The following is a 26898-nucleotide window of genomic DNA, read 5'->3' on the forward strand; positions in this document are numbered from 1 at the left end:
CCTGTAGCTACAGAGCACCTGAAATGTGGCTAGTGTGACTGAGGAACAGAGTTTTAAATTCTAATTTAATTTTAATTCGTAATTTGAGTAACTACACGTGGCCTGTGGCTGCCATATTGGCCGACAGCAGGGTAGCGTCTTGCATGGGCAGCTGTTGCTCTTTGAATTTGTGTATGTTTGCTTAAGAGACAACAAGAGTGTGCTGGACACTGGGAAATGTGGTCCAGGAGCAGTCACAGTCCCTACAGACTTCCCACAAATTACCGTAATGCAAAAGTGAGAATGTGGAATGTCTCAGAGGAGACCCAGATGATAGCCTCTGGAATTCAGCGGAGATCCCTCGTGGTCCAGAGAGATGTTGCGGGGAGAGGGGTGGGACTGCGTAAGACTCCTCAAGGGCAATTAGTCAAACACCGAGATGAACTGATTCATCTGCGCTCTGCTGAAGAGCCCTTCTGGGATGTAAGTCCCCATCTGAGAGGCAGCTGGAGGGGACAGGGCCTGGCAGACTGGGGTTAATGCAGCCAGAGTTCAAGTTCTGGCTCTATTAGCAGTGAACACTTGGGAGAGTTCCTTCACTCACCGACTCTCGTCAGTATAATAGTAATAGCATGAACCCATCGGGATGGTTTTAGGATTAAAAGAGATACTTGTGCAAAGCCTCAGCATACAGTAAGTGGTTGGAACAAACATACGCACAGAATCTTAGCTGCCAATTATGAGGACTCAGCTCTTTCCTCCTGGGGGGCACTGTGAGGCTTAGAGAGACTCAGGGAGACCCAGCCCCTCACCTTCACCTCGAATGAAGCTCTACCCTTCCCTGGGGGCTGAGTCTTCCTTTCTTGACACCCCTCAATGCTAGGGCTGCCCAGGGTGCCGGAGATCAGCCACAGAAAGAAGACCTGCCAGGTTAAGTGAATCGAGGGGAGCTAGACATTTCCCACCGGCTTGATGAAGCTACTCTCCAGATTCATGCCCTACTGCTGGGAATCAGCAGCACATCTTGCAACCAGCGTGGCTGAAAACAGACATCTTGGATAGATTCTACCTGACATCTTAGTTGGCGGCCAATCAGCTGTGCCCTGGCTACCCTAGTGCCACCTCATGGGTCCATTACATCAGGCTGTAGCTTGATAAATCTGATTTAGCCATGAGCCAGAGCAAAAGGAAAGAGTGAACCGTTTGCAGAAGGCGGGGCCTCATGTCCAGGTGTAGCACTTAGGAAGTACTCATTACATCCAGGATGACACAGATGCACGGGAGCCAGGTCGAGGGTCCTGGGAGGAGGCAGAGGCCCAGCAGAGGATCTGTTGCCTGGCACCCCTTCTTTACCCTCAGGAGATGAGCCCCTCACCCCCAGCAATCCAGCCTCAGGGAGTTCTTTGTAGCCGTGGGGCTCTGCCCCTCCTACCACAGGACCTTTGCACACACTGCCCATGCTGTCTAGAATCCTCTCCACCTGCTGAACTCCCATCCACCCAGGCCTCACCTTCTTTTCTATGTTAAATCCCCATGTGAAAAGATATGAAAAGCCCTCTGACTACCAGCTTACCTCTGCTGTCAAGACTTACTATGATTGTCTGGCTGTGGTGGCTCACACCTGTAATCCCAGCACTCTGGGAGGCCGGTGTTGAGGGGGATCACTTGAGCTCAGGAGTTCAAGATCAGCCTGGCAACACAGTGAAACCTCTACCAAAAAATAAATAAATAAAAATTAATCAGGTGTGGTGACATGCCTGTAGTCCCAGCTACTCAGGAGGCTGAGGTGGGAGGATTGCTTGAGCCCAGGATATTGAGGCTTCAGTGACCTATGATCCTGCCACTGCACTCCAGCCTGGGTGACAGAGCAAGACTTCATCTCAAAAGAAAAAAAAAAAAGAGAGAGACTTAGACCACAATGACACTTGGCGGAGACACTTGATGGATTATTTAATTCATGTCTGTCTTCCCCACCAAGGGGATAGTGGTTGGGCAGGATTTTTTCACCCGTTTGTCCCCAGCATCTAGCTCAGGGACTGCCTGCCTGCCTGGGATGGTCTTCCCCCAGGTCTTTGCAAGGCTGGTTCCTCAGAATTTAGGTCTCAGCTCAAACATCCTCAAGGATCCCCCACCCTCTACTTGAAATCCCGATCACACTTGTCACTATCTGAAATCAATCACCCTGGCCACTGGTGTGTTTCTTATCTCCCTTCATGACCTGTGTAAGTTCTCTCACTGGATCTCCAGCACCAAGGACCGGCCCTGGTTCCCAGGAGGATTGGCTAATACAGTATCTGTGGTCAGCCTAGAGAAACTGGCCGTCCCCAGTCTGTCTTTTAGCGTCTTCTAACTTTCTCGTGTCCTCCCCATGTAATACACACTTCCAGAGTGCTCAGCCCCTGCCGACATGAGCAATGGGCAGGGCGTCCGACTGGGTTCCTGCCCCATGAGAAGCACACAGCCTGGTTTGTGGAGGTGGGGCTCCATCAGGGCTGTTCGGATACCTGAGTGGAGCCCACAGACCAGCCCCTACCTTGTGTGGTTAGGCCTGTGCTAGGAAGGCCCATCTGTGTGCCATGACCTTGGAACTCGACGTGAGATCGCTGGACCAGCAGCAGCACCTGGAAGCTTGTTGGAAATGCTGATCTCAGGTGGGACTCCAGAATTCCCACACTGCACCTGCACTCCCCAAATACCTCCCCACCAGATGATCTGAGGGCTTGGGGCAGCCCGAGGAGCACCTGCCAGGCTGCCTGGGGTCCCACCGCTAGAGATCCAGCCCAGCAATCTGAAGATGTAAGTGCCCCCAGGAGGAGTGACAGAGTGACACAAATGACACAAGGGGAGGGGACTTGTCAGGTGTCCCCTCCTACTGCAAGTTCCCAGGGCAGAAGGCAATGCCCCCACAGGGACTTTTCTAGACACTCCGAGTGCACCTGAATTGCATTTTGAGTGATGCTACCTGCTAAGGTAAATCCTATGCTGGGAGGTGGGAGGAGGGGAGTTCACTAACATTGCAGGCGGGGCGAGGGTTGGGAGAGTGTGTAATTGTGAGGATGAGCCTGGAATTTGGAGGGAGATGAACTGGGTTCGGGTCCCTGCCCCGGGATGTCTTAGCTTTACAAAGCTGGGCAAGCCCCTCCACCTTTCCGATCTCAGCTTCTCCATCTATGAAATGGGTTCATAATCTCACAAAGAGGCTGCTGGCAACACTAAATGAGAAAACACAGAAAAAAGCCCCCTCCGCCATAAAGTGCTGTGCAGTAGTATTTATTGTTACAGTGTTAAAATTCACTCTCGGGGAAGTGATTTGGGGCCACGGCCCTAGGAACCGCGTCTTTGTTCAGAGCCATCCCATTTCCTCCGCAGCCACAAAAGGCCTGCGTGTGTCAGGGCTCGGGAGATTCTCCTCGCTGGCCAGCCATCGGCAAGAATGCCAGACTCAGAGGCTGCCATTGCCCACAGGGTTTCTTCTCCTTTCCATTCACAGCAGGAAGAGCCCTCTGGAGCCTCGGAATGCAGAGTGGAAGTGGTGGTGCCCAGGACGCATGGGCTCTGATGGGAAGGGGAAGGTGGGCCTGAGCATGTGCCTTCTTCCCCCCAGGTTTGAGAGGCCTGGGTGCCCCTGGAGGGAATGCTGAGGTCACCTCTGGCCAAACCTTCCTGTTCTGCCAGGACCCAGCCCTGTTCAGTGACGTCAAGCTTTTGGATCCCTGTTCTGGGGCCCTCCTCCCTGGCCGGGCTGTGTAGAGACGCCCTTCTCTCCACTTTACTGGGTCCAGATTATTGTGTGGCTTCTCCCCTCCTCTGCAGCCTGAGGTCTGAAAACAGCGATGCTGACAGACAGACAGACAGACAGATTTCTCAAAGAAAGGTCCCGCTCAGCCAAGGACAAAGGGGCCTCGCAGAGGCTCCTGGGGGTGATAAAGCTGAGAGTCTACCGGGCAGGTGCCCTCTGCACCCACAGATACAGGCTGCAACAGCTTTCCAAGAAGCACATCCACTTCGTCCCCAGGTCCGGATGCCACATCGCCCTGCAGGGACCAAGACCACACTCGGGCTGCTCGGACAGGATGTAGCGGGCCACTGTCCTGGAGCTGGCCCCTCTGTAGCCTGTGACAATCAACTCGAGTCTCTCTGCCAAGTCTCCGCCTTCTGTTCTTGTCCACCCTTGAAGCAGAGTTGATATTTTGGGTTTTTCCAGCAGACAAAGCTCACCCAATCTGACACTGTGGAGGTTGTTAATTTAACAACCAACCCATCCTCATGTTGAGAAACCAGCTCCAAATGCTCATCTGGCTGTCAGGGATGGGGAGCCTCATGGATGAAAGAGGGATATGATGGCATAATTTAAACCAAAAGAGACATTGGCGATTGCCCGTGTTGCCCCAGGCCTGCTGGCCTCCTGCTGTGAATGTTTCATGTAATTCCATCTCTGCCAGTGACCCCCAGTTGTCCACTTGTCCCCAGCAAGATCGAACCATGTAAGTGGCCATTTCTGACAACTTGGGTGAACGTTGGCTTCACATCATCAGCTCTGCGTTCAAGTGCCCTGCTACGATTCTGGCTCACTCTGCAGGAATAAGTGCCTGCCTGGGCGTGCTGCCATTGCTGCCTCCCAAAAGGCAGATTCTGGGGTCCCAGCTCATCCAGGCTAGATGTGGCTTGGGAGTGACCTGTGGCACCAGGTTGGAGGGAGGTCTCACCTCTCCTTTCTGAACTGTGGATTGCAGCTTCAGGATCCTATGAATGAGGCTGAATGTCATGAAGATAATGGAATTTGGAGTCTCAACAAAGCCAAGCCACATGCCAGAGATTCGCCACCTGGGGCCCAGGATCAGAAGTGTGTCCTTAGGAGGCCAAACATCCACCTGTCTACCAGCTAGACATTTGGTCTCAGATAACAAGAAAGGCTGTGGTTAGGGGGAACACCATGGTCTTCGGCATGAGAGAGGTGTAATTCTCAAGTTCATCAGAGCTCAGCTTCCCCCATAAGAGGAAACAATTTGCCAGGTTGAAGAACACATGCTTTGAGGGTTCTCAGAGGCCGACACCTGTTGTGCGTCTTGGAAACTCAAGCCCCAGTGCAAACGGCCTCAAAGGAGATCAAGCATCATGGTTCCAACAAGAGACTCGCTTTGATACCCGATGTGTAAGTAGAACAGCAATGCATCCGTCCTTCCCTAATCATCACGTGGCTGTCATCCGGTCAATGAACTCAATCCCGAAGGCTTGGGTCAAACTGGTTTTCAAGGCTGTGCTCATGGGATTTATATGTTTCTTGAGCCCTGTTGGGGGCCTCTTGGCAGGTCTGAACATTAAACATTTCTTTTCCTCCTTTTGCACACTGCTCCAACCAAAACAGTTGGAGAGAACTAGCTCTATGTCATTTCTGTGTTGTAAATGGGAAGTTAGCTACCCCATAACTTCCCATTGTCTCCTGAGAGGTTACAAAGTGTGTTACAGATATTAGCAAGTGTTAATCCTCATGATGTCCCTGGGAGGGAACCAGAAGTATCATAGATGAAGACATTGAGGCACAGAGAGGTGAGGCCACTGGGAAGAAGCCACACAGCATAACAGTGGCAGGTCAAGAAAAGGGCTGGGGTTCTCGCCACCAACACCGAATGATTTTGCTCTGCGGAGTTTGTGTCTCGGTTAGGACATTGGTGAGCTATGTCACCTATGTTTCAGGTGACAGGGACATCACAACAAAGGTTTGTTGGGTTAACAATGTCAAGCATTTCCCTGCCCTAGACCCCAAACTCATCGCCACACTCCATACCATTGTCATTGGGCTCAACAAAGCCAAGTCACAGGCCAGAGATTCACCATATGGGGCCATCGGTCATCCCTGATCCTGTTGTCCCAATAGCTTTCATTCTGGTGATAGGATATCTGCATCTCCTAGAAATGTGGCTGCTAAGCCCCACCCCTGCACAGATCATTCACCGGCCCCCCACTCAGTGTAGCCACTCCTGGGTGGATCAGCGAACAGCTCTTCCATACGTCCACCCCCATGTGTCACAGAGCTTTTCAGGTGGAAGGAAAGACCAGCCCCCATTTTGCATTCTCCCAAGAGAGATTCAGCGAGACAAGTCAGGACCCAAGTTCTCAGTCAAGGAGGGTAGGGATGCTGCAGCCGAGAGTCCCCCAACCCCCGCCCTGTCCGATGTCTTAGCAAGAGGCAGCACTTCCTGCACCGGCTCTGCCAATGCACTGGGTGCTGGTGTGTGGGGTTGGGGTCTCCGTGTTCCCCCAGAAGGGTGTTTTGGGAAACTGTGGACCTCTTCCCACCTTGGCAGCTCAGTTTAAGGCTCCAGGGACTGCTTGGCTGCTCCAGTGATGGTCACTCTGAGGTGGAGCCTGTGTATCCTGGATGGAGGCAGGGCTGGACACTGTGACAGGTCCTCTGGGCCAATCTCCAGTTGAGCAGGAAAGTCCGTGGCCCACCCAAGACAGGTGGGCTGGTATCTTCTCTCTCCTGGGAGCTGTGGAGCTGAAACTATACAGTCTGTTGGGATATTGCCCAGGAGCAGGGGACATCCTCAGCCTGCGGCTGCTATGTACAGTGGGAACGGCACCTGGGGCCATCTGGCTTCTCTTCCTTCCTGGGTCTGTCACGTAGGGTCTGGTGGAGCCACCAGGTCCTTACACATTGGTGACCTCCAGGCTGTTGTAGCCTTCCAGACGGCACTGTTCCAGCCTGCTCTGGGCGTCATCATCTCCGCAGTCTTCGTTTTGAAGAGAGCCATAGTCATCATGGAAATCGGGATCTTTGCTGCTGAAGCCCCTTCCTATCTTCCCCAGGGGCAGCTGAGAAGACAAGAATGTGATCAAAGGACAGGAAGAAGAGAAACAGGAATTAAGAATGAAGTTCTGGGAAAGGTCTCCAATTCTAATTGCTGTGTGATTGAGTAACTCACTTAACCTGTGTGTGCTCCCCCTATTAGTAATAATACTCCCTGCTCAGGGAGGCTGAGGGGAGTCTGTGAATGACCATTAGGGGAGAGCTTTGTGTCCCCCCGCCCCCGGAAGGATTCAGCTGGTTACCAAGGTGAGGACAAATATCATCGGTCTGATTATTCCTGATTCACAAAAGCCTCCTTCTTTCCTCCTTGGTGGGTGGAGAGTTGAGGAAGTGTGTCCTGGAGACTACCTGTGAGAATGTCTGAGCAGGCCCGTGAGGTCTGACTGCACTCCCAGTCAAGGAGGAATATTCTAGACACCTGGTGTGGCTGATTGTGCGTTTTGGAGACTCATAGACCCAGGTTCAGATCCCTGCTCTGCCACTTCCCAGCTGTGTGACCTTGGACAAGTCACTTCTCCTCTCTGAGCCCATTTTCTCAGCTACAAAATGGGAATAGTAGTTTCTAACTCCCAGGTTTGTTGTAAAAAGTAAAGTCCCACCAGTCTGGCCAACATGGTGAAACCCAGCCTCTCCTAAAAATACAAAAATTAGCTGGCCGTGGTAGCGAGCTCCTGTAGTCCCTGCTACTCAGGAGGTTGAGGCATGAGAATCACTTGAACCTAGGAAGCAAAGGTTGCAGTGAGCTGAGATTGCGCCACTGCACTCCAGCCTGAAAGACAGAGTGAGACCCTGTCTCAAAAAAAAAAAAAAAAAAAGTCAAGTCCCATCTGCAAAGCACATAGCAAGTGCTTGCACTGAGTAAATACTTGATGACTAGTAACTATTATTATCACACACAGTAGGCCTTCAAAATACCTCTCTTAACTATTATTATCACACACAGTAGGCCTTCAAAATACCTCTCTCTTAACTGTTATCACACACAGTAGGCCTTCAAAATACCTCTCTTAACTATTATTATCACACACAGTAGGCCTTCAAAATACCTCTCTCTTAACTGTTATTATCACACACAGTAGGCCTTCAAAATACCTCTCTCTTAACTATTATTATCACACACAGTAGGCCTTCAAAATACTTCTCTCTTAACTGTTATTATCACACACAGTAGGCCTTCAAAATACCTCTCTCTTAACTGTTATTATCACACACAGTAGACCTTCAAAATACCTCTCTCTTAACTGTTATTATCACACACAGTAGGCCTTCAAAATACCTCTCTCTTAACTGTTATTATCACACACAGTAGGCCTTCAAAATACCCCTCTCTTAACTATTATTATCACACACAGTAGGCCTTCAAAAATACTTCTCTCTTATTGCACACATCTCTGTGTTAAAGTAGTCACATTAGTGCTTTGTAACTCTTTATTTGACTGCGTTTCTTTCCAGACCAGTGTTTCCCGATCTTCTTTTTTTATTATTATTGCTCCCTAAGGAGACTTTTTAGACAGTTTTTTCCTAATTGCACCCCTGCTGTGAAATTTTAATGCCACAGACATACTACGCCTCTGCTTGTGTACCATATGTACATTTGTGCTTTTACATAGAAAGAATAAGAATTTTTGCCACTGCCTCCACCCCCAACCTCCACCAAAACAAATTTTCACTCCTTTGGGGGCAATATTAGTCCCAATTACTAGAATGCATGTTCTAGAATGGAGCTTCTTAAGGGTAAGGTGGCAATGTATTCACGTTTATGAATGAATGGGGATCATGCATTCTTCAAATGGAAGACGTTTTGGATTACCCAGTTCTGCCATCTGTGTCTGTGCATTTCCACTGAGGAATCTGTGTCAGTTGGAGTCTGTGCAATCGGACCTGAATTGCATGTGTTTTCATACTGTTTGGTTGGAATCACCAGAGGTTCATCTTTGCTATTGGTCAGGTCACTAAAGTTCCAAATTGAAATCAGTGATCGGGGCTCAGAGTTTGGGGCTGCGCTGGAACCCTCTGGGCAGCCTGGCTGAATGCAGGATCCACCTCACCCCAGAGATCTCCTTTTCCAGGAGGCCAAGGTGGGTCCCAGAATCCGCATGTTCAGTAATAGTCCCAGGTGACTCTGATGCAGGCGGGTGAGACCTGCATTTTGAGATCCAGGCGCTACTCGAAGCCCTGCGGGGGCTTTGTGCACTGCACCCAAAGCATCGTGAAGGTTCCTTGAAGGTACGTCCTGGATGCCCCCGTGACCCGGCCTGGCACTCCACCTTCACACGCCAACACAGGAGCCACAGAGCTCCTGGGAGGAGGAAAAAAGACCTGCAGCTGGGAGGAGAAAAAAAGACCTTTCCCGAGCGTGCAGGACCCACAAGCAAACCCGTCGAGTGACTTACCCGGCCAGCTTTGTACTTGAGGCCGCTGCTGTTCTCCTCCTTTCCTGCCCGTGTGACGCTGGAGGCCCTGCCAGGGGGCGTTCCAAAACGCTCAGCCTCCCGGATGCCTGTGGAGCTGGGGAGAGGCCCATTTTGAGTCAGCAGGGGAGGCTCAGTCACTTCCCCAGAGACATACGCACGTCCATTGGTGACAATGACCAGAGCTGCTGAGACTGACTGATTACCTCTCACATGCCATCCTTGTGCTCAGCACTTAAGAAGTGTGATTCTCACAACATGCCTGGGACTTGGGACTGCCAGCCCAGCATTATGGACAAGGGAAAAGAGGCCAGAGACAGCAAGCAATTTGCCCAAGACGACACAGCTGTAAGCGACAGAAACAGGCCTCCGATACTCCAAAGTCTTGCTCTTAACTCTTCGGTGTACTGCGAACCTTACTGCAGCAGACTCGAGATGAGTATCTCAGCATGATAGCTAATTAGCTGTGCTTGGAGAAGCATGAGGAGTCTCCCCTGCTCAGAATTTGCAATCTGTGTCGCCCACCTGACTTTCTGCCTGAAATTGCCCCCATGACTCCCTTCTTTGTGCAAAAGCATTGAAGCTTCTGTTAGAATAGGATTTGGCCAACTACAGCCTGCCTGCAGGTCAAATCCAGCTGGCAGACTGATTGTATAAATAAAGTTTTATTGGAACTCAGCTGTGCCCATTTGCTTGCGTGTTGTCTATGGCTGCTGTCTTGCTATAAGGACAGAGTTGTAGACTTTTGACAGAGATCATATGGCTCTCAGATCCTAACATATTCACTATCTGGCCTTTCACAGAAAAAGTCTGCATATCAATGCTGTGGATAAACAGAGTTGGGACGAGAGGCCTGGCCTGGAGCCAGAAGTCACCACGGAGGTAGACTCATTAAAAGAAATGAAACTTCTAGGCCGGGCATGGTGGCTCACGCCTGTAATCCCAGCACCGTGGGAGGCCAAGGCGTGTGGATCACTTGAGGCCGGGAGTTTGAGACCAGCCTGGTCAACATGGCAAAAACCCACCTCTACTAAAAATACAAAAAAAAATTAGCTGGGCATGGTGGTGCACACCTGTAATCCCAGTTACTCGGAGGCTAAGGTTGAACCTCAGGAGAATCACTTGAACCTGGGAGGTGGAGGTTGCAGTGAGCTGAGATCGTGCCACTGCACTCCAGCACAAGACCCTGTTTCAAAAAAAAAAAAAAAAAAAAGAACCTTCTAGCATCCTTTAAGCTGCCTCAGAGAAGTTCTTCGTCTTCTGGGGCAAATTTTGCTGAGAAAGTTCAAGGGAGGGGAGTGGTGTGTAGGAGACAGCACTGATTGAATGGCAAATGAGCTACGTTCTCAAACCCACGGGTTCCACAGGCTTCCACATAACAGGGAGGCCCTTGCTCAGTGGTGGGTCAGGAAATGAGGTCTTCATGAATGGCGCCCCTCTCCTCCACCTGGAGACGAGATTCCCCAGGTCTGGTGGGGAAGCAGCTGTAATTGCAGAAGCCACAAAATGTAAACTCAGGCAGCTGGCTGTTTGCTCTCTGGTACAGAGGGGTGCTGGAGCCCCAGCTCATGGAACACGAGCAGTCAAATGAGCCTGGGAGAGCCTCAGGGGTCCCATCTCTTATTTTCACTGAAGAAGAGACAGAAGACCAAAGAGGGGGTATGTCTTGTCTGAAGATACACAAGACACCCAGTGGCAGGGGTGGAAAATGAACTTGGGCCTCTGGGATCAAGGTCTAGACCACGGCCTTCCCACCTTGGGATTTAGGGTAGGACAGTGGTCGTACGTGTGGGCTCCATGTCAGCAGCCTGGCTTGATGCCTTAGCATAGCCTGGGCTGTGTGCTGAGCAGAGTGGGGTTAATAACAGAACTTCCTCCTCAGGTCACTGTGAGGACTAAATGAGGGGATACACACAAATACACACACACACAAACACATATGCACACACGAAAACATATACACACAAATACACACACAAATACACACACATACATATACACATATACACACACATACACACAAACACACATATACACACAAACACATATGCACATACACAAATATACACATAAACACATACAAACACAAACACACAAATATGTACACAAATACAAACACATATGTGCACACACATACACAAATAGACACATGCACACACAAATACACACACATACACACAAACATACATACAATATGCACACACACAAATACACACAAATACATACACAAATACACATATATATACACATGCACACACACATATACACACACAAGCACACATACACATATACATATATACACACATACACAAACACATATACACACACAAGCACACATACACATATACATATATACACACATACACAAACACACACAAACATACATAAATACCACCTAAACATGCACACATACACAACACACATATGCACACACATACACAAATACACAGACACACAAATACACACACACAAATACATACACACATACATATACACACATACACAAGCATACACACACGCATACACATATATACACACATACACAAAAGCACACACATACACAAACACCACCTACACATACACACATACACACACACACATATACACACATACACAAACATACACACACATACACACAAACACACAAATACATACACACACCCATACACAAACATACACACACACATACACACAAGCACACACACATGCACATACACACATATATACACACACACACAAATACACACATACACAAACATCACATACACATACATACAGACATACACCTACAACACACATATACACACACATACACAAACACACGTATACACACAGACACACAAAAGTACAAACACACACATATGCACAAACACACATACACACAGATAATACACACATATACACACAAACACACATACACAAACATACATACACACATATACACACAAACACATATACACACATATAAATACACAAACATACAAATACACACATATCTACACACACACACACACACACACATACCCATACATATACACACACACAAATATTAAGCTCTGTGTAACAATAGCAAGAGTAATTGCTACAATTACATCTTACTGTGGCCAACCAAGGCTTTGGGGACACAAACCTGGTCGGAGTTCCTGCTCAGCCGTTCCCTCCATATGTTCTGGTGCAAGTAGAACACCTTACTGGGCCTCAGTTTCCTTATCTGTACAATAAAGTCCAGTAAGCAGCCCTCGTCTTTTTTCTTCTCTGAGCAAGGGTCTCGCTCTGTTGTCCAGGCTGGAGTGCAGTGGTGCAATCTTGGCTTACTGGGCTCAGATGATCCTCCCACCTCAGCCTCCCAAGCAGTTGGGACTACAGGTGCATGCCACCACACCCAGCTAATTTTTGTATTTTTGGTAGAGACAGGGTTTTGCCATGTTGTCCAGCTCCTGGGCTCACGTGATCTACTGGCCTTGACCTCCCAAACTGCTGGGATTACAAGTGTGAGCCACTGTGCCTGGCCAGCCCTGGTCTAAACAACTACCCTATCCATAGAAAGTGGTTGTCTTTCTGTAGACAGAGAAGTACGGCATGACCTTGGCCTCCACTGTGCCAAAATATCCTCCCTCCTCATTTTTTCCCCAGTGGCTGAAATCCCCCCATCTAGGCCTTTGGATTAAATCCCATGAAAACATAAAAGCTCCAGGGATAAGCCAAGCACAGGGCCAAGGTCTTTGGAAGCTTTGAACTGACCTGTTAAGTATTTCTAGTCACTTAGACCTCGAGGAAATGGTACATTGGAAGGAGAACTTTTGATGAGGGAATGTTGTGGAGAATGGCGCATCTCACTGGAATCTCCTGAGGCAATGCAGGGCACCCCGGGCACTAAATCGGCATTGTGGTGCAGGAAGGAAGGTTGGGGAGTGAGAGTCAGCCTCTGCCAGCTGGGCCAGCTTGAACATTGAGTCTCAACCCATTAACCAAGGATTTACAAGGCTGGAGAGGCACAAGACGCTGTGCTGGAGAAAATGAATGGGAAGGAAAGAGTACTCGAGGGCCGCACTGTGTGCTGGGCACACTGTCAGCTCCTTGCCACGGTGGCTGAGCAAACCCTCTGCAAAGCCCCGGGAAGAAGGAGTGATCATCCTTACTGCAAGCTGAAAAAACCGTGGCTCAGAGAAGGTAAAGGTTTTCGCCTAAAATCACACCGATGATGGTGGAGGAGCCAGAACGCAGCCTCAAAGGCCCCGCTGGGCCCCATCGCACACAGGCCCACGCCTCTGGGCACTGAGCTGGTCCAGTGATGGGTCAGGGATGGTTTGAGGGTGGGGTGGGGCAGAATCTCATATAAGCTCAACGTGTCCTTCCACCCGCATTCGGGTGGCCTGCTGAGTGACCGGAGAATAAATGTTTTCCATCACCCGTGTCTTGGGAAGCCTGTCGGCCAAGGAGGTGGGACAGGTGACAAGGTTCTCTTATTCTTTGTGTTTGAGGGTCAAGTCTATTTGAGTTTGTAATGGAATTGTTCTTCTCCATTGAAAAGCTAATGAGAACGCTGGAGCAAACTGACAGAAGGGGACTCCCAGGCAGCTACTCCAGGGAAATCGTTGACTGCATGGAGATTCTTCTGTCTCCAGATGAAGGCAGGGGCAGAAGCTCTCAGTTCCTGCTGGGCATCTATGTATCAAGCAGGCTGCATACAATTTGCCTCCCTGAACCTTTGGAACAAAGCTACAAGGTCGGTATGAGTCATATTCCCGTATTATAGAGGAAGAAACTGAGGCTCAGAGAGGTAAGACCTAAAACCACTAGCTCATGTTCAACACAGCAAGAAAGCAGTGATGCTGGGACTCGAACCCACATTGCAGCCATTGCCCTGCAGAGGAGGAATGGGAGGCAGCAGTGGTGGGGCTAAGGGTGGGTTTGGAATAAATCACTAATATTTATATTATTGGATGTCTTACGGTGTACCGGTTCCTTTGCCAATTGCTTTATACATTGTCTTACCTCATCTTGCCATCAACTCTTTGGGAGGCAGATACTGATTACTATACTCATTTTGCAAATGAGGAGAGTACAGTTCAGAGAGGTTAAGTAACTTGCCCAAGGTCACACAGCCAGGATTAGTGCTGCTGGGGTTTGAACTTGGGTTGCCTGGGGCTAGAGTGCCACAAGGCGTTCTGGATGGATTTATGTCTTCACTTAGATGTCTGTGAAACCAGTTTCTTGCCTGGAAGGGAGCCAAAGCCTTTCTTTGATGAGCAGAGACCCTCAGAGATCTATTGAAAAAGGGAAAGAGAGAAAACCTGGAGTGGAAGCAGGCCCTGGGCTGGAACTCCACACCATCCACCTATGAGGTCTTCACCCATCTCTGTAAGCTTTGTGAGAGCAGGACATGGATCACTCAAGTGCCTGCGCACAGCAGGTGTTCAATGACTGTGGAGGGTGGCTTTTATGGCAAGAGGGGCACTATTCCAGCCTAGATCCCAGGGGAGAGAGATCAGCTCCAGAAAGAGCTTCTGACTAGGAGTAGAGACCTGGGTTCCAGTCCTGCTCCTCTGTGTGTCCTGTCCCTGACTCTTGTTTTAGTGACAGGACACATTGCCTTTAAGGCACATTTGGGGACTGATCATGCATTTTCATCAAAATTTTTGTTTTGACTCCTCCGATCCCCTGGCAGGTGCCTTTGGGAAACCTCTGCTCCTCACTGCATCCTTCCTGCTCACTGGTTTTATTCTCCAGGTCCTTAGTGCACAGTCCTATGACTGGCGCATTGTTGGAGCTGGACCAAGGTTTATCGGGCGATGCAGGAAGTCAGTGTGTGTCAAAGCAGTTATGATGAGACCATGGCAGAGACTTCTCCTTAGCACCTTTGGGTCATGTGCATTGTCAAAGTTGTGGGAGGAGGCTAGAGATGATGTCATATTGGGAGCCATAAGCTCTTGGTGAATGTGGAGCCTGGACAGAGTCATTTCCCTCTTATCTTATCATTGGGAGGTTCATTGCTTTCGTCTCATTCTTGAAGAAGTCCCTGTCCTACCACAACATAAGAACCCACCCTATTTGTCCCCACCAGTTCCTTCTCTGGTGCTCCCTGACTAGTCTTAGACAGTTCTGAACACACCTGTCACCTCGTGGGTGGTCAGGGGTTTAATCAGATACACGAATGCCTGCTAATATTTAGCTAGAGCCATCTCTCCAGGGCTCAGAAAAAAGTTTGTTACAGATCATGTGGCTCCAGAAGGGAGGTCAGGGAAAGGGGATAATTCTGAGGAGAAAAGGCTTTTCCCTGTGTCTTTTGATTCATGGCTCCTGGAAGAGGGTTTTGTTTTGTTTTTCTGTTTTGTAGAGATGGACCCTCGCTCTGTTACCCAGGCTGGAGTGCAGTGGCGTAATCATAGCTCACTGCCGCCTCACACTCCTGGGCTCAAGTAATCCCCAGCCTCAGCCTCCTGAGTAGCTGGGATTATATGGTGCATTCCACAACCTCCAGGTAATATTTTAAATTTTTAGTAGAGACAAGGTCTCGCTATGTTGCCCAGGCTGATCTTGAACTCCTGGGCTCAAGTCATCCTCCTTCCTCGGCCTTCCAAAGTGCTGAGATTGCAGGCATGAGCCACCATGCCTGGTCTAAAATAGAATTCTTATCAAACATTGTCTCTGTAAGAACCACCCCAAAATGCTAAAAATGTAGATCCCTGTGTTCTGTCAGCAGATACTGGTCCTGCAAGTCTGAGGCAGGACCAGGGAATCTGCATTTTACAATAGCTTCAGTGATTCTGCTGCAGGGGTCTGTGGGCCTCACTTTGAGAACAGCTTGGGTGTCAGCCTGCCAGTAGGGAAGAGCAGCCCAGGACACCTGGACCCTGCCATACATGCACAATTTTTCCTTAAGCCTCAGTTTCCCCACCTGCATAACATGGGGAGTGGTCCAGCTGCTCCCTAAGACTCCACGTGGTTTGGGAGTTTAGCACTCAGGCCTGCGTTAGAGAGTCCCATGGTCAAATCTGGGCTCTGTCAACAAAATCAACAAACCTTTAGATAGGCTGATTAAAAAAAAAAAAAAAAGAACAAAATTCAAACTCAGATCACTAAAACCAGGAGTGAGTGAATGAGAGAATATGACTACCAACTTTACATATAAGAGGCATTATAAGATAAAAAGTATATGATCAATTGCATGCCACCAGATAAGCTAACCTAGATGAAATGGACAAAATCCTAGAAAAATATAAGCTACTGAAACTGCCTCAAGAAGAAATAGAAAATCTGAATAGACCTCTAACAAGTGAAGAGATTGAATTAGAAGTCAAAAAGCTTCCCAGAAAGAAAAGCCTAAGACCAGATGGCCTTCACCGGTGAATTCTACCAAATGTCTAAAGAATAATGAACACCAAACCTTCCAAGCTTTTCCAAAAACCAGAAAAGGGGAGAATACTTCCTAATTCATGCTATGAGGCCTTTATTACCCTAATAACAAAATCAGACAAAAATGTCACACAGAGGGAAAACCATAGACCAATATCCCTTGTAAAGATAGATGCAATTTTTTTCCAACAAAATACTAACAAAGTTAATCCAGCAATATATGAAAAGGATTATACACTGTGACCAAGTGAAATTTATCTGAGGAATGCAAGGTTGGTTTGACATATGAGATTCAATCAATATAATACACCATATTGATAGAATAAAGGTCAAATCTAGGATTTGCCACTTACTAGCTGTGTATCTTGAGCACATAGCTTGGTACCTTTGAAGAAGTTTCTCCATCTGTAAAGGAGGGATAGTGCTACTGATCTCTTGACGTTGCCAGGAGGATGAAATTAGATAGTTCACACAGCAAGTGTTCAATAAATGGTCATCTAACCCTAAGTGCATCATTTTAAGAAGAGAATCCACTGGGATGGGGACCGGTTTAAGCCCAGGTGTTCATTCTCTGGTCACTTTTCAGATGAGGATACTAGGACAGGTGGGCTGATGTGGTCTGCTCACCTGGTCCATAAGCATCATTAATATGCTCATTGCTGACTCCAAACCTTTGTCCCCACAGTTGCCCCACCTGGACCAACCAACTCAACCTATTAGGCCAATGCAAGTCCTCCCAGCTACACTCCACCTGCACGTGGCCTTTCCTTACACGTGCACTGCTTGCTGTCTCTTCTCTAAACACCTGGGTGTGTTTGGATTTAATATACACTTAATTCAACATCTGACTGCTCCTCTACCTCTTTCTAGTCTATGACCTTCGGGCAAAAGCACTTTGCTTCTCTGAGTCTTGGTTTCCTGATCTGTAAAAGGAGACCACCATGGTGTAAAGAACAAATGAGAGGCCGTAAGTGATGGGCCAGGATGGGGAGCTGGACCATCTGCCTCCAAAGCCCTGAGCTGTACTGTAGCCAGCAGCCAGAGCCCCACCCGTGCTCACTTGGCTGGGTGGAAGACGGCGCTCATCTCCTCTGCCAGGTGTCTCCGGAGGATGTGTTTCCCACTGGGGATGCCCAGGGCAGTGGCCATGGCCTCAGCATTGAATGTCGGCTCCAGCACCAGCACAGCCCCATGGACGCCGCTGTTGGTCAGGTTGTCTGCATACTCCTGGGGGCAAAGGCAGGGGGCTTGTTAGCCTGCAGTGGCCATGCTGCTGACCTGAGGGGGCCACAATTCCAAGTGGGGCTCTGTCCCCAACAGCAAGGGCTTGACCCCCTGGGGACCAGTTAATTTGCTGGTGAAGATGAACCCCTCCCCAGTTTTTTAGAGACACAAGGGCAGGGACCTCCTGTTACTGAGATGGCCCCTGACCCTAGCAGGAAGTCATCAATATTTGTTAAATGAATCTCAACCCCACAGTTGCTTAGGAGAGTGGGGCTGGCACAGCCTCCCTACCCCGTGTGAGAAAAACATCATGACACAGGGCTTCTATTTGGGAGGTCAGCAGTTCCCTCCTCCTGAGTGACAGGAGGCAGGTAATTCTTGCTGGGCCTGGGTTAAGATGCTCCAGCCCACACAAAGGGGAAATTAATTTGTGTGGGATTTGCCCATTGATTTGCATGAGATCTGCGTATTGATTTGTGTGCAGATTTGCATATAGATTTGCACATAGATTTGCATGGGATTTGCATGTATTTGAGAGCCATCTTGACCTCCGCCATCACCCTCACCTTCAGGTCGATGTCTCGAACCCACTTGAGCACCCGCTGGTTGGTCCACACCACGGGGTCAATGTTCTGCGTCTCGCAGCGGGCCCGGCGCTCCTGGAGGGCCTTGTGGGGAGACAGTGGATCACTTGGAGGGACAAGGGTTCACGCAGAGGCCATGTGTGGAATGGGGGCTCCCCGCACCTGTTTTCTCCCCCAAGACAGAGTCTTGCTCTGTCACCCAGGCTGAAGTGCAGTGGTGCGATCTCTGCTCACTGCAACCCCCGCCTCCCAGGTTCAAGCAATTCTCCTGCCTTAGCCTCCTGAGTAGCTGGGATTACAGGCACCAACCACCACGCCAGGCTACTTTCTTTTTGTATTTTTAGTAGAGATGGGGTTTCACCAAGTTGGCCAGGCTGATCTCGAACTCCTGACCTTGTTTATGATCTACCCACCCTGGCTTCCCAAAGTGCTGGGATCACAGGTGTGAGCCACCAGGCCCGGCCCCTGCACTTCTTTTTACATGTAACTGCTGTGATCTCCCATGTATGCCTCCTTGGCAGACTGGGGACTGAGGCCAGGGCCCGTGTCCTTGTCACTCCCTGTCCTCAGTGTGGCATGGGGAAGGCACTGCTGCTGTCCTTGCTCCAAAAACAGGAAACTCTGACTTTGCCCAGAGCCACACAGTGGCACATCTTGGGGTCTGAATGAAAACCCATGTTTGGCTGATTCCAAGTCCTCTCTCACCACCCCGCCGCCATATCACAGGCTTTCCTGGGTCCCACAGGGACTGACCCCAGTGCACACAGTAGGTACACAGCAAATGCTTTTCAGTTGGTGTTTGAGAAGGGGGACAAAGGGCCGGAGGGTCCCCTCTTCTGTCCCTCTTCTGCCCCTGTATTGTTGGGCTCTGACATCACTCTAAGAAAAGTCAGCTGCCTGGACTACCAGCCCCACAGTACCCAGCAGCTCAGGCCCCTGGTGACCTCTGCAGCAACCCGCACCACCTCCCACCTGAAAGCCAGCACCCCACCCAATGGGACTCTCAGCAAGTCTGCTGCCACAGATCAGTCCTCCGGGCCTTCCCCACGCTGTTCCCTCTGCTGAGCTGCTTTTCCCCTCATGTCTTCTACTGATCCCTGGGGTTCCTCCTTCGGGTCTTGATTTAGTCGTTGCTATCTCTGGGGAGCCGTCCCTGAGCCTGCTGGAGGCTGCTTCTCTGGGTTTTCTTTTTTCTTTCCTCTTTTTTTTTTTTTTTTAAAAACAGCAAACACTTAAAATTTTTTTATTTTAATTTTTGTGGGTATACATAGTATGTGTATCTTTCCTGGGTATTCATAAAGCCCTGGGCTTCCCTCATGGGGACAATCTCCCACAATATTGGCACCACCAGCTTCCTTGTGGTTCTCTCTGGTAAGCTGTTAGCTCTCCAAGGATGAGGGCTCCCATTTCCCCTGCACTGAGCACAGTGCCTGGCCCATGCCCAATAGGGGGTTGTTGGAAAGAAGGAGGAAGAGAAGATGGCTGGCTGGCTGGCTGGATGATGGATGGATAGGTAGATGGATGGACAGATGATCAATAGACGCTGGATGGCTGGATGATGGATGGATAGGTAGATGGATGGACAGATGATCAATAGACCCTGGATGGCTGGATGATGGGTGGATGGGTGGACAGATGGATAGATGGGTGGTGGGTGGACAGATGAACAGACAGTAGATGCCAAGGGGGGAGGGGCAGGCAGTGGAAGGCACCCCTGCCCCGCGCCCCGGTCCTCACCTCCCTGCTGAAGTTCACTTGGTACAGCAGCTCGATCCCCAGCAGGATGCTGACCTGGTGGAACTTCTTGGACACGTTCAGGTGCTTCTCCAGGTCTCGCTTCATCAGGGAATTCAGCATCCGCCCATCAACCAGGTGGTTCTGGAAGGCCTGGGAGTACTGGGACAGGCCGATGTCATTCAGCCAGGCCTTGGCCACCCAGTGATGGTCCAGCTCGGCAGCTTTGGACAGGCTGAGGAGGAGACACAGCCAGAGAGTGGATGGGTGGGGAAAGGCAGCAGAAACAAAGGGACTGGCAGAGATGGGTGGAGATGCAGAGAGAGGAAAAGCAATGGGGTGGGGGGAGTACCAAGAGATCCACAGAGACAGACATGGACAGGGATGGAGCCGAGAGATCAAGAGGGAAAAAAGATAAAGACAGAAAGAGCAGAGATGGGGAGAGAGGTGGATGGAGGAGGGAGACGGAGAGAGAGAAAGAGACACAGAAAGAGAGAACAAAGAGAGAAAGAGACAGAGAAGGAGAGAGAGAGATATTGAGAGAAAGTAGCAGAGGGAGATAGAGAAGAACCAAGAAGAAGAGGGAGAGAGAGAGACAGAGAGACCGAGACTCAAGAACAGAAAGGGATCAACAGAGAAACAAACCGAAGGGAACAGGAAGAGAGAATCCCACACACAGACGCAGCGAGTGTGAGAAGGCGCAGGGGTGGGGAGCAGAAGGGCCGTGTATGGTGGGAGGCAGCACCTCTGGGGACCCCACTCCTCCACCTAAGCCCCCCTCATTTCCCTGGGGGCCTCCACAGCATCCCCAAGACCCACAAAGCCTGGGCTTGGCCCACCTGATCGGCGCATCCCTCCCCAGTGCTCTGCGGTCTGTTTTCCTGTTTCGGGGATGTTGGGTGTCCACTCAGGTGGGCCAGGCAGGTCCTAATCATGCGTGAAGAAGGCAAAGCTGCCGTCCTCGCTCTACAGATGGGATGTTCCAACTTTGCCTAGAGCCACACAGTGGCCCATCTTGGAGTCAGAATTAAAGTCCACATTTGACTGATTACAAACCCTCTGTCTTACCACTGCACTGCCAGGTCTCAGATTTCCTTGTGCCCCACATAGAAATGACCCCTGTACCGGCCAGGCACGGTGGCTCATGCCTGTAATGCCAGCACTTTAGGAGGCCGATGCGGGCGGATCACGAGGTCAGGAGATTGAGACCATCCTGGCTAACACGGTGAAACCCCATCTCTACTAAAAAAACACAAAAAATTAGCCGGGCATGGCAGCGGGCGCCTGTCGTCCCAGCTACTCGGGAGGCTGAGGCAGGAGAATGGCATGAACCTGGGAGGTAGAGGTTGCAGTGAGCTGAGATCGCGCCACTGAACTCCATCCTGGGCCACAGAGCGAGACTCTCTCTCAAAAAGAAAGAAAGAAAGAAGGAAGGAAGGAAGGAAGGAAGGAAGGAAGGAAGGAAGGAAGGAGGGAAAGAAAGAAGAAAGAAAGAAAGAAAGAAAGAAAGAAAGAAAGAAAGAAAGAAAGAAAGAAAGAAAGAAAGAAAGAAAGAAAGAAAGAAAGAAAGAAAGAAAGAAAGAAAGAAAAACAGACCCCTGTACCATGTATGCAGCAGGTGCACAAGTGCTTGAATTTTCAAGCGGGTGAAAGTGTGGCTATACCTGGCTGTCATTCCGCTGCTCACCACACAGTGGCAGCCTTGCAGAAGGAACGAGGGTCACCACATCCCACCTGCAAGGGACTTTGCAAAATGCCCCAGGTCTGACAGGTGGGAGAGCATTGGTCTAAGTGGGAGGTGCAGGGGGCCACAAAGGGACAGAGGTGTATGTGAAAGGGACAGTGGTGGGCTTGCAAAGCCACTCCATCCTGCTCCTGGGGCAGCAGCCAGAGACAGCTGGTCATGCCACCCTCCTGCTGAGGGTCTTGGATGGGTCCTCTCTGTCCTTCCTGCCTTCATGCCTGGATATGCATTGAGCCTGCTGTGATCACCCTGCTGGAGTACATGCTGCCATACAGTGGGCTCCTCTTCCCTCCTAACCCCCTCCCCTCTTTCTCCAGGCACTCCTGTCTCTGTATTACCCATCTCCAAGGCTCTGGAAGGCACCCTTGAGGGAGGACTCCCAAATTCTCCACTCTCTTCTGAGCATGTAAGCTCTGGGCTCTTTTCTGAGCCCTTTCCTCTCTTAGCCTCTAGCTGCCCTCTTAACGCCGCCTGGCTGTCACAGACATGTCATACTTAATGGCTCAGTTGTTCCCCTTCACTGTCAGTGTCACCATCACCCGGAGGCCCTTCTCTGTCACCCAGCTCCCAAGCTGATAGCCCATCCTTGTCTATCGGTCACTCTGGTCAGTGCATCCTCCGTCCCCTTCTCTCCTTTTCCAGCTGTAGGCTGCAGCCATCTCTGGTGTGGGTTTCTGCCACTGTCCCCGGCCGTCCCCCATTTCCCACCTTTGCTTTCCTTCTATTCCACACCCCACCAGGACCGCCAGGGGGTCCTTTAAAAATGTCAGCCTGATCCTGCAGTGCCCTGCTTAACACTCTGTGGCTTCTCTTTGCAGGAATAAAATAGCAAGTCCTTTGAGTGGCCCACAAGGGTCACCCGCGAACGGCCCTGGCTGACTTCCCCTCCCCCAATGCACATGGGGCTTGGGCTCCTGGGGGCCATTTCCTGGAGGCACGAAGCTCTTCACCCCGCATTCCCCTCCCTGGTCCGGCTCCTCCCAGCCCTGCCCAGGGCTCACCCCTCCTCATCCCTTGGGCATCCAATCTCCCTTTTCTCTGAATTTGCTGTCTTAAGTTGCCCCCAAGTCTGCTCACTGTCCCTAGTGCTTTCCTTCAAAGCTCTAATCACACATTGAATCTTAGCAATTAACTGGTTTGGCCACTAGTTTATTTTCTGTCTTTCCCACCTTAGCAGATAAGCTCTGTGAGGACAGAAACTGTGTTCATTGCCCAACAGCACAGTGCTACGCGCACACTAGACACTGATTGAATGCTTGCTGGAAGAATGGCTAAGCGGAGGATGGGCTTGCAGCTTGGTTTCACTCTCCTTCCCTCTGCCCATCAGCCTCCCAGAACCACTTGGGTCTGCCGGACTCCCCTTGTCTCCGGGCCTGTTCTCTACCCCACCCTATTTCTCCGGTGAACTCCTATGGACTCTGCAGACAAGTCTGGGCTCCTGGAAGCCTTCCAAGACGTCATGCTGGGTCAGGAGCCCTTCTCTGTGCTGAAAGCCCCTGGGAGTCCCCATCCCTGGACCAGTCACATTGTAGTTCATGGTTACGCATCTGGCCAGCTGTCTCACTGGGTGGTCAGTTCCTGGCGGGCAGGACTCGGGGTTGGCTTATCTGTGAATGTCCAGGGTCCCTTCAGGCTCAGAGTTCACACTCACCAGTGTTTGTCTCATAGTTGAATGTGTGGATGACAGAGCAGGGCTGGGTGAGCAGGTCATCTGCCCCAGTCCACCTGGAGGCTGCCCAGCTGGAGCTCCTGAACTGGAACCTTCTGTTCCAAGACTACCTCCCTTCTAGGATGAAAAGGTCCTGGGGCTGTCCCCCTCCCAGTCCCTCAAGGGCCAGCCTCAGCCTTGTACAGAAGGACCCTTCTCTTGGGCAGGAGTTGGAGCCCACAGCCCTCTGAGTCAGATGCCACTGGGCCAGGTTTGATGGAGACTAGAATGGCCTCCTCTCCTTTCTGAGGCAAGAGTTTGGTCAGCAAATCAATGGTGCAACAAGAGTTGCGGTGGAGAGCTGGGGAGGGGACACCCCACTTAACCTACTCAAGAGAGGCCCATCCATAATCAGCAATCTCCATCTGCGTGCCCACAATTAATGTGCTCCTGCCCTTCAGAAATGTTCTCTTTTCATTAATGGTGTCCCCATGGGGCCTCAGCTTGGTGATATGTTCCCAGCTGTTGGTTTGAGCTATTTATTGTAAGAGCCCAAGTTGAATAAAACAGCATGATTTTAAAAGGAATTCAGACATTTTATAAAATTTGTCACTGTCCCGTCCCTAGACTGGAGCCAGATTAGACTCTGAAATCTGAAAACAGGCACAAAATTTAGATATTGTCTGGGTCACAGCACAGCACGGAAAACAGGAGGCTGTTCTGGTTCTATTACTTTTTAGCTCTGGGACCTTAAACCTCTGGGTCTCCGTTTTCTCCTCTGTAAAGTGGGGAGAATCGTGCTTGCCTCATGGAGTTGTAGGGACTAAAAGAGAGGAGAATGCGAAGCCCTTAACCCAGGGTCTGGGACACACCTAGAGTTCCATAAACAGTAGTAATAGAAGCTGTCACTGTTCTTGTTTTTAACACAAAGGCCGCATGGGATACTGGAAAGGCAACTGACTTTGAAGTCAGGTTTTTTGTAGTGTGACTTTATGCTCATGATTTCTCTACATCTAATTTTCGCCAACTTTATTTTTGAGACGGAGTTTTGCTCTTGTCACCCAGGCTGGAGTGCAATGATGCAGTCCCGGCTCACTGCAAGCTCTGCCTCCTGGGTTCAAGCAACTCTCCGCCTCAACCTCCTGAGTAGCTGGGAATACAGATGCCCACCACCATGCCTGCCAATTTTTGTATTTTTAGTAGAGACGGGGTTTCACCATGTTGGTTAGGCTGGTCTTGAGCTCCTGATGTCAGATGATCCACCTGCCTCAGCCTCCCAAAGTGTTGGGATTACAGGCGTGAGCCATCGTATCCGGCCTTCTCCATCTTTAAAATGGGAGTAAGCATGTCTATCCTGCATTGATGTTGTGAGGTAAATAAAATGGTATCCATAAGAGGATGATGGGTTGGCAAGGGGTTGGTGGGTTTTGTCATTGATATTTTGTAGATAAGGTGACCAGTCCCAGAGAGGAAAACATCATGCCCATGGTCACACAAGATGTCATGGCTGAAAATGGTCTCAAAGATGAACTCATTTAGAGTTCTTACCCCCAAGTCCACGGACCCCTGAAAGTGGGTGGGCCAGAGTCCCACCCACCAACCCAATGCAGTGAAAAGTTGTGAAGTTTTGTGTATTTCTTCTAGAGAAAGTGTCAAAAGCACTTATTAGATTCTTAAAGTGGCCATGATCTTCAAAAGTTTAAAAACCACTGTCCTAATTTAATTCTGTTCACTTCTCAGGTGGGAAAACAGTCCCAGAGAGGGCAAGGTCATGTGGTAAACTGGAGACAGGCCAGATTCCCACTGGGAATAGAAAACTTGAAATAAGGCCTCTGCCTCCTCCAGGAAGCCCTATGGGTGTCTAAGGGCTGGGCTCCATGATCCCTGGGACCACAGACTCCTGGTTTCTGGAGGTTAACAGGGTACCACTGTTAGGGATTAAATGTTTCCCTCCGCCCTCCCCCTCCCCAATTCATATGCTGAAATCCTAACCTTCAATGTAATGGTATTTGGGTCTGGGGCCTTTGGGAGGTGATTAGATGAGGTCATAGGGGTGCTCTTCTTGATGGGATTATTGTCCTTACAGGAAGAGATCAGAGACATCACTCTCTCCCCATCCCCCTTCCTTCTTCCCCATGTGAGGACACAGCAAGAAGGTTGCCTTCTGCAAGCCAGGAAGAGAGCCCTCCCCAGGTCCCAACCACGCTGGCATCCCGATCTTGGACTTCCAGCATCCAGAACTGTGAGACATAAGTTGTTGTCTAAGCAACCCAGGTGGTGGCATTTTGTTGTGGCAGCCCAAGCAGACTAAGACAGCCCCGTTTAGGGGGAACCCAGGCAGTAGCCCAGACTCCTCAAGTTTTCGAGAGGTGAAGCAGTCATCCCCACCCTGTTCAATGAACACAGGTAGTGTTTATGGACCCTGCTGGTTGTGGGGCAAGGGGGCAGGAGGGATTTCCAACTTGGGTGACCAAAGACGATGAGGGGATTCGGGGATGGCTTTAGAGGATTCTGGCATGGAACTGGTTAGGAGGTGGGCGCTGAGTGTAAGGTGCTTTTGGGACCCTCAGGAGGGACGGCCCAGCAGGGGTTGCCCTCATGGCCCCCTCCTCATCCCTCAGCCCAGCCCTGTCTCAGACGAGCCAGCGTCCTGATGGTGCCAATGAGGCCTGGCGCCGTCTTGCTCTGAGTTGCTCCCTAACTTTCTGATCCCGTCTCACCTCAGTACTTCCTGCCACCCTAGAGTCATGCCAAGGGCCCCTCTCCTGCACACATATGGATTTGGTTTTCCTGCTTTCAAACCAGCCGATTTTCCACTCCAAACCCTGTTTCTAAAAAAAAATCCCCTAAGCTGCTTCTGCAAATTATAGCACACACCACCAGGTTTGATTAATTAACTACACAAAAATGATGGAGAAACCAGTGAAGGACGTAATTATGCAAAACAGAAGTGTCAGATTTACAAAGCAAGTTCCTCCCCTCTCCACATTCTCAGAACGGGGTGGGGCGGTGTGGGGGTGGGGGTTCCTTCCCTTTACCCTGTAGCTGCCCCTGCTCTACAAATTTTGCTCACAGAGTGTCGGGAGAGAGGCAGGCAGGCGGGACGCAGAGCAGGAGTGGTATGAGAGGTGGGGGTAGGTGGCCTGCAGGGGTACACCTTATGGGAAGGCCCTGCGGCCACTCCCAGGTATGCTTGCTAAGAGAAGCCCCCTCCGCCCGGCCCGCTCCTCTATGGGAGAGGTTTCACTAAGCCCACTCATGTCTGCTTGATCTCTGCCTGCCTCGGCTCTGCCTTGCACCGACTTTCCTCACCCTGGAATGGTAAGAGCCAGGAGCAGACACCATTGTGGCCCGGTGTGCAGAACCGCTTGGGCTGGTCCGGGGAGACAGAGGAGTGCTGAGGGGCT

General features: G+C 50.2%; 1 protein-coding gene across 2 annotated transcripts in view; it reads right to left on the reverse strand.

The window, feature by feature from the left end:
• Nucleotides 1-3233: 3233 nt before the first annotated feature.
• KAZN (kazrin, periplakin interacting protein) overlaps nt 3234-26898 on the reverse strand; it is a 515264-nt gene continuing 491599 nt past the window's right edge. For both annotated transcript variants that reach the window (XM_015115268.3, XM_028839490.2), the window contains exons 11-15: nt 20103-20334; nt 18348-18449; nt 17618-17784; nt 9184-9298; nt 3234-6795 (exon numbers count right to left, since the gene is read on the reverse strand). In XM_015115268.3, the coding sequence (XP_014970754.3) occupies nt 6631-6795; nt 9184-9298; nt 17618-17784; nt 18348-18449; nt 20103-20334 (781 nt within the window). In that variant the 3' untranslated portion in view covers nt 3234-6630. The remainder of the gene's footprint in view (nt 6796-9183; nt 9299-17617; nt 17785-18347; nt 18450-20102; nt 20335-26898) is intronic.

Source organism: Macaca mulatta, chromosome 1 (genome assembly GCF_049350105.2).
Source record: "Macaca mulatta isolate MMU2019108-1 chromosome 1, T2T-MMU8v2.0, whole genome shotgun sequence".
NCBI lineage: Eukaryota > Metazoa > Chordata > Mammalia > Primates > Cercopithecidae > Macaca > Macaca mulatta.